Raw genomic sequence first — 12,045 nt, forward strand, 5'->3', positions numbered from 1 at the left:
GCGGTTTTCAGCGGCGGTTTGCTACAGTAACAGCGGTCTACTACGGTAACAGCGGGTTTGCTACGGTGGTTTTGGATTTTTTATTTATTTTCGGTGAATTTTTTAAAAATCATAGTAAATCATAGAAAAATTATAAAATGAAAAATCTAATTTTATTGGACTCCACATGAGTAGATCTACACAGTGGATATATAATACGGTATGCTTTAGTACAAATTTTGTAGCATATCGTTACTGTAGCAAACCGCTGTCAAAAAACCGCCCAGAGGTAAAATAGACGTTTTGTAAAGTTCAAAGGATAAAATAGACGGTTTAGTTAGGGTGAAGTAGACTATGAAAGGTGGGGTTAAATAGACTTTTTGCGGAGACGAATCGTAGGCTCTGAACGGCGGAGGTGATCGGCGGCGTTAGTTGGTGGTCGGAGGCCAGAGAAGCGGAGCGCGAGTCGAAGCCATCCACTCTGGAGGTGTCCGCAGCGCTTGGTTGGAAGGATGCCGCGGCGATTGAGAGGGAAAGCGGAAGGACCGCCGCCGTACGGTGAGTTCATCGTTGCATCCAACGTCTAGGGTTATGGATACGCATAATAGTTGTAGTGATTCCTTTAGACGAAATAATCGATTTTGTGCTGTGGATTGTCAATTTTGGTATGATTTGTTAGGGTTTTCCATCGATTGCTACAGTATACTGATTTCTGGTAATAATGTTGGTCCTGATAATAGTGGTTCATTCACGATTGAATTACACCATGGGGGTTTCTTTGTTGGGTCTGGAAATCTTCGATCTTATATTGATGAGAAATTGACTGGTTCGACTGGATTGACTATGATACATATGGTCTGCACTGTGGTTTGAGGATTTCTTTGAGCTACTTGGTTATGAGAGTGTGGCAAACAGCAAGTTCCATTGGTTGCTATCAGGGAAAGATATTAGTGATGGGCTCAGGGTGATTGAATCAGATAGAGATACTAATGCAATGGTCAGTGTAGTTCACAAGGTCAAAACTTTGGTTCTCTATGTTGAGCATGAAGACAATCTGAACACTGTGGATTGGGATGACATTGTTGCCAATCCTGTTAATGAGCTACCTAAAGTACTGAGTCCACATAAAGTTGTGCATGTTGACAGAAACCCAGCAGAGAAGTTACCTGTGTTCTATACTGATTTGAACAAAGGCAGAGTAGACCAAGCTGGATCAAGCAAAGGACCTGATGATGGTATTGAGTATGAACAACAAGATTTCTTTGACAGTGACTATGAAATCAGTGATGGGGATGAAGATCTATTTGAGGATGCTGTTGAGTTGAATGTGCCAGAGGTTAAAGGGAAGAAGAAGAAGGCCAAGGGCAGCCAGCTGAAGGCTATTGAGATCAGAGTACCTACTGCAGTAGATGATGATGCAGACACAGAGGATGATGGCCTGGATCTTCCTGAGTCAGATGGTGAAGGTGAAGAGAGAATGAGATTCAATTCTTGGAATCAAGAGGACATGAACAGCCCATCTTTCTCTGTTGGCCTTGTGTTTCCTTCAGTTGAGAGTGTCAGACAAGCAATTACAGAGTACAGTGTTAGGAACAGAGTAGAGATCAAGCTTCCTAGGAATGATAGGAAAAGAGTTAAGGCTCATTGTGCTGAAGGTTGCCCCTGGAATCTATATGCATCTTGGGATAGCAGAGTGAACTCTTTTGTGGTGAAGACATACTATGGAAGACATAACTGCCAGAAAGAGTGGGTATTGAGGAGGTGCACCTCTAGATGGAAAGCAGCAGCAACTACGAAGAGGAAGCCACCAACTAAAAAAGCTGATGTGGGAGGAGCTAAGAAGAAATCCAGGGCTACAAGGAAATCTGGGAACTTGCAACCTGAAGGACATCAGGAAGGCACCGGCACTTGAAATGTTCCCAAACTGTAGTTTTGGTTGTTCTGTCTTTTGGCATGCAATTTTGTAAGCATCAAAACTGATATGATGCACCCATATCTATGTCAGCAGTTAATAAGCATCAAACTGTTAAGATGCAACTATAGTTATGTCACCAGTTAGAAAGCATTGGTACTGTATGCAGGTACTTGTCATGGTTGTTATGTCAAATATGATGATGCAGTTATATACTTCCTTATGTTGGAATGGATTCATCAGTAGGACAGACCATTGCATTCAGTAAAGTTAACGGAGCAGTAAACTTGCATTGCAGATGTTCTGAAACATACATCAGTTCATTTCATTAACCCCAAATTACACCATATGCATTCACTGCAAGGCCACAAATTCCAGTAAGGACTACAATTTTCATGACCAATACAATTTCTTTCACAGCAACTACTAAATCCCCAATCTGACGAGCTAATTCATCTTCATTGCACCTACATTGTTCCTGCTCCTTGATCTGTTCCTCTTCCTTCAGCTCTTGCTCTTTCTTCTTTGCAAGCTCCTTCAGCTCTTCCTCTTTCTTCTTTGCAAGATCCTTCAGATGCTTCTCGTAGTCTTCCTCCCAATACCAAAAACTGCAACCAGATCCATCCCTCTGCAATAGCAGAAACCAGTCAAAACCGAGCAAAATTCACCAAAAAAAACTACAGATTTCAGACTAACTGAACAACCGAATCGAAATCACTTACATTGCTTTGCAAGCTCCTTCAGCTCTTCCTCTTTCTTCTTTGCAAGCTCCTTCAGCTCTTCCTCTTTCTTCTTTGCAAGATCCTTCAGATGCTTCTCGTAGTCTTCCTCCCAATACCAAAAACTGCAACCAGATCCATCCCTCTGCAATAGCAGAAACCAGTCAAAACCGAGCAAAATTCACCAAAAAAAACTACAGATTTCAGACTAACTGAACAACCGAATCGAAATCACTTACATTGCCAGCTGGGCACTTGTAAAAAATGCGGCCTTGATTTCCATGCTCATCAGTTTTGACTACCAGCTCGAGAACTTGGTGAAGGCCGCACTTATCGCAGGTAGTCAGTTCAACGTCGGGCCTCTGCCTTGGGCGAAAACGAGACGCTGACGAGCTCGAGTGCTGAGAAGAGGTCGCCATGGCGGCAAGTACGGGCGGAGGAGGCTGACACTCGGCGGCGAGGACGAATCGCGGCGGCGGGGGGGTGGTAACCTGAACGACAAACAGATGGGGACAAACACACCGCAGGGCGATATTTGCATAAGCTGTACACGGGTCGGCGCCCGGTTGGACTACAGTGAAACCCAAAGAGCGTTTAGGCACCTAAACGCCCGTTTTGTGAGTTCATGGATCGGCTTGACACAGCCGCGTAAGTTAAAGGACCGCTAGTGAACTTTACTCTATATTTTTCATGAGCTATAAATATATTATTTAGATTCCTTGTGTCCTAATATATCTCTAGTTCTTCTTAATTATATTTTTTTGAATAAACAGGAGAGGTTTCCCCCCTACTGGATTTTATTAAACAACAAAAAGGGATACAGAGTCTGCAACAAACGTTCAGGAGACGAAGAAAGAGACAGAAAATAAAGAAAATTACACAAAGGAAGCTAGCCATCAAGAGATGGTTGGTATTTAGTCCTAGCCCATAGCTTAACTAGAGCTTCTCGTGGCCAATGTTGTTCTCCTCTAAAGATCAAGTCATTTCGGAATTCGGAGCGACCAAATTGCCCAGCACATCGCCACAATTAATTATTTCCATAAAGAAAGGCCTTTGGAGAGAAGACTTAAACTGGGATAACATTTGGAAGAGATCATCTTGGATGAGCTGAGCGAGCCCCAACAAGCTCCAACAGGCCATTTTTTGTGGTTTATAAAACTGTATTAGATGTTTACTGGGTTTTAATTTAAAAAGAATGAAACTACCTTGAAAACCACTTAACCATGGCAGAGAGGTAATTAAAACCATTTCAAGAGTTGGGGAGATACTTTGTCCGGTTTTGCAGCTTGCGGAAGAAACCTAAACTCCGACGATAGTTTGTGGAAGCAAAATGACTCTTATCTCGCCCAACCTTGTCAATACTTTTCACACGTGGACAGGGGTTGATCCACGTTGGGGCATGAGGGGCTCTACTGGCCCCCCTACCCTGATGTTGCCACCTTGATTGTATTTTGCAATCATATGATCGATCCATCTTAGAATATACTCCATCCGTTCCAAATTATAAGTCGTTTTGACTTTTTTGGTTCATCCATTTTGCTATGTATGTAGACATAGATACATAGCAAAATTGATGTACCAAAAAAGTCAAAACGACTTATAATTTGAAACGGAGGGAGTAGCTATATTTAGCCTTTCTCAAACACATTAAGGAAGTCTAATATAACTTTCGTTAAACCTGTTTCTCCATGAGTGTATGATAACATGGATGCCTGCCGCTTAGGGGACAATACTAAATCGAAGGACCCCCTTCAGAATAGCATGGTAGAGTGATACTCCATGGGTCCTAGAATATAATGGGATTTAAGTTGTCTTTCTTTAAAATTATTTTAAGTTTGACCAAGGTTTTTGAAAAAAAAAAACTGACATATCATATGAGTATCATAACATATATTATCAAATGTATTTTTATACACTTCTTTGATTCTCTGAATGTTAACCGCGCAAAAAAACATTTTTATTTATAAATATGGTCAAACTTAAGATGATTTGATCGACTTAGAACAAAATCAAATCTATTTTATTTCAGGATAGAAAGGAATAAGTGTTTGTTTTGTGTTTTCTGGTTTCTGGTGCAGGTGTACAAACAGCATGGACAATATTTACCGGAACCGAGAGAGAGAGAGTGCGCAAATATAAAAACATAGGAAAATAAGACATTGATAGACTTTTATTTATTGACACTTATACATAAGGAAGAAAACGATTATACATGATGAAACTATGAAATCGAGGGATGGAGTTGCACAACACAGTAAATGCGCAGGCCGTGATTTGCAATCTCGGTTTCCAGCATATATTTTAGTGAACAAGCATATGCGCGGCAAGCGACTATGCCGAATCTAGCACTCGTATGCAATGCTAGAAGAGAGAGTGCGCATGGTCCTGCCAAAGGGAGTGCCATCATGAGCAGCAGAGAATTGGCCGCTGGTGCTGCCGCAGCCGCGGGCGCCGCCGTCTCGAAAATGAGCTGCTGGGACTTGGCGTTGCCGATGTCGTAAGTCATGGTCCTGCCCGTCTGCAGCAAGCTGCCCAGGAGCGACACGCCTTGATACGGCAGCATGGTAAGGCATGCCAGGCCGGTGCCGCCGTTGCTGGTGTCGTCGGCGAAGAAGTAGTTGTACTCTTTCAGCTCCATCGTCGCCTCTCCGTCGAACACCAGTGCCATCTCCGGGACCGCCACGTTGGATTGGATCTTGTTGTAGTTGTAGCACAGGTCAAGGCCAAGCGCGGAGCCGTCGACAGGCTGCACACCAGCAGTGTCGTTGAAATGTTTGACAAAGGCCTGCTTCACCATGTCGTACGCGGTCTCCTCGAGGAACGTAACCGGCATCGTCGTGCTCAGGAACACGCCGCCGGAGCCGTTGGCACGGAGGCCGAACGTCCCGGCCGGGATGTCCACCAGGTCCTTCCCGACTCTTATGCCGGTGAGGTTGACATAGCAAAGTTCAGGGTGTAGTTGACCGGTGAGAAGAGGGGTAGCAGCAGAGCCGCTGTTGGTCGTCGTCGTCGTCGTCGTCTGTTTCACGTCGTCGCCGCCAAACTGGAAGAAGGAGCTGCCACTCTGGGAGTCGTCGTCGGACGCCAAGAAGTAGGAGAACCAGGAGAGCTGGAGCTGCGACACCAGGGACAAGGGGCCCCTGCTGAAGCCGAAGACTCCAGAGGCACCCGCGAAGTCGCCGACGCTCGCGACGCTGCAGCCAAACACCAAGCTGGGAACGGATATATTACCGAACGTGAAGGTGTCGTTGACTCGTTGGCGAGGTAGCCGGTGGTGTTGGTGTCGGCGCCGTAGACGCCGGTGTACACGCAGTAGTCCTGGTCTGTTTCCGTGGCATTCGCGGTGCATGTCTGGGTGAGCATGCTCTGGCAAGTGTCGCTGCCGCAAGGAAGCGCCGCGAAGGTGGGCGACTGGTCGGGCTGGAACGTGGGCGCCGGCGGCGGCAAGCAATCGCTGCACGGCGCGCACTGCGACCACACAAGCGGGGTGGTGATGTCCAGGATGCCGGAGATGTTCTGCGGCGACGCTGCACCGGTGCCGACGGAGAGGTTGAAGATAAAGAGACCGGCCGTGTAGGCCGCCTTCACCTCATCGGTCTTCTGACCTCCGGAAGGCGGCGTGAGCTCATCTCTGTGCTTCCAGATGCGCTTAATGCCTCTGAATATAGAGTTCGTTCGCTGTGTGCTAGCGCCACCGTGGTAATTAACCTTAGGATTACGAATATACATACCGGCCAACAAGAGCGGCGCCAGCACGAGAACCAGGAGAAGAACAACTGCTGCTGCCACTACCAGTGGGAGGCTCCGACCCATTGTGTCGAGGAGCCTTGCTCGACAGTAGGAACAAGGTGGTTGTTTTCCTGTCTTGCTATCTTAAATTCTTGATAGAGGAGTGGAAAACACACACGCATTGCATACCTCATACACAGGATGTGCTACGGTTTTTATAGCCGGTACCAACAGCCGAGAAGCAGATACACACTTCACGGGTTCAGTTTCAGAGTTTTGCTTCTCTCAACAGCAGCAGATACGCGCTTCACTGGATGTGTTCAGGAACTTGTTAGCATTTTGAATGGATCGTTTACTCACGATATTTAATTTCTGGTTTTATATGCTAGCTAAATTAGGGCAACATTCGTTAGTTAGACAACTACATCATGATCACGAATGGTTAGTACTTTTGAAGGGATGGATTTGGAAATTCTCTTATATACCAGCACAAGCAATCGTTAAATTTGGTGAATGCCAAACAAAAAAAAAGAGCGGTAACGCTTAGACACGGGCGTCCGAACGCCCCGTCCTGAGATGCGCATGCTCCACTCCTTTACGTGTTGCCGCCGCTATCTTCACCTGCACTCTGCGTCGTTGCTGCCGCCCCGTGCCCACCCCACCCTCTATGCCACCGCTACCATCCGCACCCGCCCTCTACGTCGTCTTTGCGGCCGCAATGCCCACACCCACTCTCTGCGCCACCGCTGCCGCGCCCACCTACCCACTGCGTCATCGTCGCTGCCAAACTCCGCGTTGCCGGTGACCTCTACACGGATGACCTCCCCGTGCTGACGAGCCTCTATTCGCCGAAGCAGCAATTGCGCTGAAAGCGCATGTTGCAAACGTATGTTTCAAGTGTTTCAGAGATGTGTTACAAGTGTTTTATATCGATGTTGCAAAAGTAGATCGGGATATTGCATTTGTTGCAATGGTTATACACGTATGTTTCAAGTGTATGTTCTAAATATTTCATCTGTTGTATACGTATGTTGCAAGTGTTTCACCTAGATGTAACAAAAGTAGATCTGAATGTTGCAATATGTAAGCAATAGCTATACATGTATGCTGCAAGTGTATGTTTCAAATGTTTCATCTGTTCCATACGTATGCAGCAAGTATTTCATCCGAATGTTGGAAAACTAGATCTGGATGTTGCATATGTGTGCAATGGCTATACACGTATGCTGCAAAGTGTATGTTCAAAATGTTTCATCTGTTTCAGACGTATGTTGCAAGTGATTCATCTAGATGTTGCAAAAGTAGATCTGGATGTTGCATATGTTTCAGGTGGAGTAGGTGACCCACGGGGTTTTCCGCATGCGCACGCAAAATGAAGAGGGCATGGGTGGTCAGATAGGAAGCAGCAGTGGGGTCCACGTGTGGGGGTGAAAAAACGGGCGGCACGCGTGCGGCGCGGTTATTCGTGCGAGGATAGGTAGGTGACCCACGGGGTTTCCCGCGTGCACGCGCAAAATGAAGTGGGCGCGAGCGGTCAGGGAAGGAAGCAACGGTAGGGTCCACGCGTAGGGGGCAAAAAAATAGGCGGTACGCGTGTGGCGCGGTTATTTGCGTGAGTTGCGTCCGGACGGATGCCCGCATCCGGACATCTGAGCACTAGCTCTACTGAAAAGCCAGGCCATATTTGTCCGGGCACAGGGGAGATATATTCCCTTGTTTTTATCCTACAGGCGTCAACCATCTACCCCTCCCACGTACAATTACCCTTACTCGGCCTCTCTCCCTCTCTCCCGATCACTTTTTTCTCCAACCACATGCTATTTTTCTCTTCTGCCTCTACTGATCCTTAATGGAAGAGAACTCCCTGCCTCCGCATGACCGCACATAGCGTTTACAATGTTACATAGTTTCGGTGATATTGCTGATGAATTAGAGAATAAGAGATGTAGAAATCATGCTTGACAGAGTCTATTATTAAATTTCCATCCGTGAGAAGCAAACAACTCCAACGTAGTGGTATTTAATTTCCTGCTCGCTAAATGAAAAAACTCTTTTGTTTCATCATCACGTTGCAATAGTGTCTAAAACCGCAGCCAGTATGTTCCCTTGAATATAGCCTGCATAAAAGATGCATATTTACAACTTTTAAATATTAGATCATTACGACATCTCCAAATTGCCCAACATAATGCGGCTATCCCAACTAGAATATATTTTAATCTTTTAAATCAAAAATTGATAACCAACTCCCTAATATGTGGGATATAGAGCTAGGATTGGTTCACCCAATAGCTATATATAGACAGTCCTCTAGATTGTCTTTGCATGATGACAATCAAAGAAAAGATGTTTAACAGTTTTGTTACAATTACAGAAACAACACTTTTGTTCCAATTCATCTTACTTAGGTTGTTCTTTGTTAAAGTTACACCTTGCTGGAGATACCAGAGAAAATCTTGATTTTTAGAGGAATTTTTAACTTCCAATCAATTTATGAGGGAAAGGCATGTTCTGATTCATCTTGTCATGATACATAGAGCAGACTGTAAAATGGCCATTGTTATGTAATCTCCAAAAATATAGATCTCTCTCATCAGTTAAATTGATATATATATGTGATCTTAGCTACCGCTCAAGTGTAAGTGCTCCATGTACTCCAAACAAATCGTCTCTAGATATTTATCTTTTCATTGATTGAATCTTTGACCATTAACTTGTGTTATGCAGGATTGCTGGCTATTGTGTGTCTTTCAAGCATACTTATATGATCCCAAATTCCCATGTCGCATTGTCTATCTCAGCATGAAGTGTTTGAAATCGAGTCTAGGATAAAGATGTGCCCATGCCAACGTTATCCACACCCTACATGTATGTGTGGGATCAAGACTCATGAAGGATTGCTTCTATTGGACGGAAATTACCATGGAAACTCTTACTGTGATTCTTGGGCAAGTTACTGACTTGCCTAGTTGATAGTGTATAGTTCCATTCGTATTTCCCAATTTAACTAAACTATGATTTGTTCAATTCCGTAGGAGGGCCAGACGTGTAAATGGGAGCATTTCAATGGCCATAGTACGGTAAAGGGAAAAGCTTATGGAGAGGATGCCTTGCAAGGCTTATACGAAGACGGAAGTCCTCTGAAAGACTAGTTCGAAAATAAAGCATAGCTTGTTTTATTTGAATCACAAGTAAAAATACCCACAAATACGCATGTACACTAACCTCTATGAACGCACCCAAGCAAACCATATCCGAGAGCACCTTAAAAGACTAATTCGATATATTTCAAGATTGATAAAGTTATCATAGGTTCATCGTTGTCGACAAGCATGTCACCTACCATAAAAATAGAACGTTATTAAATCCTAAAATAAATCTAGAAAAATGCAAGCACTATACCAAATCACAACAATATAAGTGGATAGGTTTCATACAATGAATCTAAGCGAGCTCATGTCACCATAGTATACAATTTTCTCTTTTCAATAAGCCTTTTAAGCTTAGTATTACATCCAAGATGTGGCCAAGTCAATTGTCAAATGACTTCACGATGTGAACAATGCAAAGCATAATGGACCACAGCGCAAATCTATATCTCTTATAAAGCTAATCCTAACTACAAGCTTAATCTCAACATACAAGTCATCCACATCATCTTTCACTAACTATCCACATTAGCTCACACTAATAGTTATGTCATCCCACTAATTTTCAACCTCTTAATGCAACCAATTTTGATAATAATGAATGTAGGAACATATATGCAACAGTTTGATTTCTAAAAATCCTGTAGCATCATGCGAGACATCCTTCTAGTTAAATAAGATAGGTAAGACAACACTATGTGATTTTTTAATGGAATAGGAGGGGCCAGAGCCCCTACTGAACTTTACTGAAAAGAAAAGGAGAAAAAAATGGCACCAGGGTGTAGAGCCATGTTACAAAAAGAGAAAAGTACTTGCTTTTCGCTCTATGGATAATCCAGGAGAACAAATGTTTGAATAATTGAAACAATGGCCTATTGAAGCTTGGTGATTCTTGAAGATGATGCTATTTGTCGGGTTCATAAACCCGGGGTCCCTCATGGACTGGCTTCTCAACAAAGTCTCGGCCCAGCAGACAACGTTGCAAGCGACGCGCAACTCCTGGGTCAGCCCAAAAACCTAAACGACAGGCCGGAACGGCGATCCAATCTCCAACAGGAAGGCATGGCCGAGGAGCAACAGCGCCCGCTTCCGACTCCGGCCCGCCTCTCCGACCGAAAGAAGAACATCGCTCGCTTCCAACTCCAGCCCGCCTCCGGACGGCCTCTCCGACCGGAAGGCCTGGCCAAACACCACTTCCGACTCTGACAAGCTTCTCCGACCGGGAATGCGCCGAACCCCTGCTTACAGCTCCTCTCCGACTGACGCAATCAGAGCCGACTAGGACCAATCGACCGGGGACGCTCGCTCGGTAAGGACCAGGAAACGGACGGAGAAAGTAAGGCAGGGCACTCAAGTCAACTGCAATACCAAGGACCGTACCCTGTACACCTGCAGGACAGTACCAACAGGGCATGTCAGAAGGGTACCCTGCAACCTTCCTGGTGTATCAAAACCTAAGCAGTGTTGTGGGCGTCGATATTTTCCCTATAGTGTTGTGGGCGCCGGCATTTACCATACTAGGCAAACATGGTAAAACCCCCTACATACCTCTGAGCATCAACAGTATGGCAGGCACCGACGTCTGCCATATCAGAAGAAGACGACGCAACCTCCCACGTGCATCTGACATTAACAGTGTTATGGGCGCCTACAATCATCTTGTACCCGACGGTGTGGGCAACAAGACTTAGCATACGTACACTCTCCCTCTGTCACTTATAAGGCCATCCCCTTCATCTATAAAAGGGGATGCGCTCTTTGCCAAAAGGGGCGATCGATCAGTCCACAACAACCCAAACAACACACACAATAGGAGAACAACTAGGTTCAAACCTTTAGCACACGCTCAAACACTTAGCACATAGCGGAGCTTCCATCACTCTCGGCCCTTCAGCCCAGAGTCCGACCGGACCTCTTATACCCCCCATCTTTCTCCCTTTCGTTTGTAACCCCACAGCAAACTTCGAGCACCTGAGCTCAGGAATAAAGTCACCGACCGACTCAAACTGGACGTAGGGCACGTTGCCTGAACCAGTATAAACCCTGTCTCATTGAGTGCTAGGCCACCTTCGATCACGACGTACAGCAAAACTACAAATATTTACGCGTTGGTCACTTTCTGCACTGACAGTTGGCACCGTCTGTGGGGAAGACGATGTACGTTCACACTTTTGGTCACCGAATGGCCCACTTTTCTACCATCTCCACCATGGCGGGCTCAAGCGATACGACTTGCCTCGGCTCATTGGAGTTTCCCGTACTCCCACCTGTTGGACATGGGTTCCACCTATCTTCGAGCCGTCCCAGGCCTTCCTCTTCGGAAGTCTGGACTTCGTCGTCGACCGGCTCGGCGTACTACTGAAAGCTCTAGTTTGGTTTTGGTTAATTGATGAAACCCTAAGTGCTAACCTAGTTTATCAAGATGATCATGAGATAGGTAGCACTACTCCAAGTGATGAAGCAATGGCGAAGATCATGACAATGGTGATGGCATGGTGATGGTCAAATGCTTAGACTTGGAAAAGAAGAAAGAGAAAAACAAAAGGCTCAAGGCAAA

The 12,045-nt window shown here is 45.3% G+C and overlaps 2 protein-coding genes and 1 long non-coding RNA gene across 3 annotated transcripts; 1 reads left to right on the top strand and 2 right to left on the bottom strand.

The window, feature by feature from the left end:
- The first annotated feature begins 374 nt into the window (after positions 1 to 374).
- Positions 375 to 2,092, top strand: LOC136522656 (uncharacterized). The gene is given in 4 exon segments (XM_066516464.1): positions 375 to 537; positions 659 to 799; positions 802 to 827; positions 830 to 2,092. Coding segments are annotated over 4 exon segments (1,275 nt in total). The 5' UTR covers positions 375 to 491; the 3' UTR covers positions 1,892 to 2,092.
- A 91-nt stretch (positions 2,093 to 2,183) lies between these two features.
- Positions 2,184 to 3,140, bottom strand: LOC136519647 (uncharacterized). Its single transcript, XR_010775003.1, has 3 exons — positions 2,850 to 3,140; positions 2,614 to 2,755; positions 2,184 to 2,519 (listed from the first exon to the last, which is right to left on the bottom strand). It is a non-coding gene; the product is annotated as an uncharacterized lncRNA (long non-coding RNA).
- Positions 3,141 to 4,816: 1,676 nt separating this feature from the next.
- LOC136523581 (aspartic proteinase nepenthesin-1-like) lies at positions 4,817 to 6,423 on the bottom strand. Its single transcript, XM_066517214.1, has 3 exons — positions 5,864 to 6,423; positions 5,012 to 5,822; positions 4,817 to 4,831 (listed from the first exon to the last, which is right to left on the bottom strand). The coding sequence occupies exons 1-3, from the start codon at positions 6,421 to 6,423 to the stop codon at positions 4,817 to 4,819; spliced, it is 1,386 nt and encodes a 461-aa protein (XP_066373311.1).
- Between the last annotated feature and the right edge of the window lie 5,622 nt (positions 6,424 to 12,045).

Source organism: Miscanthus floridulus, chromosome 18 (assembly GCF_019320115.1).
Source record: "Miscanthus floridulus cultivar M001 chromosome 18, ASM1932011v1, whole genome shotgun sequence".
Taxonomy (NCBI): domain Eukaryota; kingdom Viridiplantae; phylum Streptophyta; class Magnoliopsida; order Poales; family Poaceae; genus Miscanthus; species Miscanthus floridulus.

What these genes read in the sequence shown, in the direction of transcription:
- LOC136523581 (XM_066517214.1), bottom strand. Translation starts at nt 6,423, where the DNA reads ATGGGTCGGAGCCTCCCACTGGTAGTGGCAGCAGCAGTTGTTCTTCTC. An exon ending in ACCGGCTACCTCGCCAACGA is followed by an intron (nt 5,823 to 5,863) that starts GTCAACGACACC and finishes ATCCGTTCCCAG; the next exon opens with CTTGGTGTTTGGCTGCAGCG.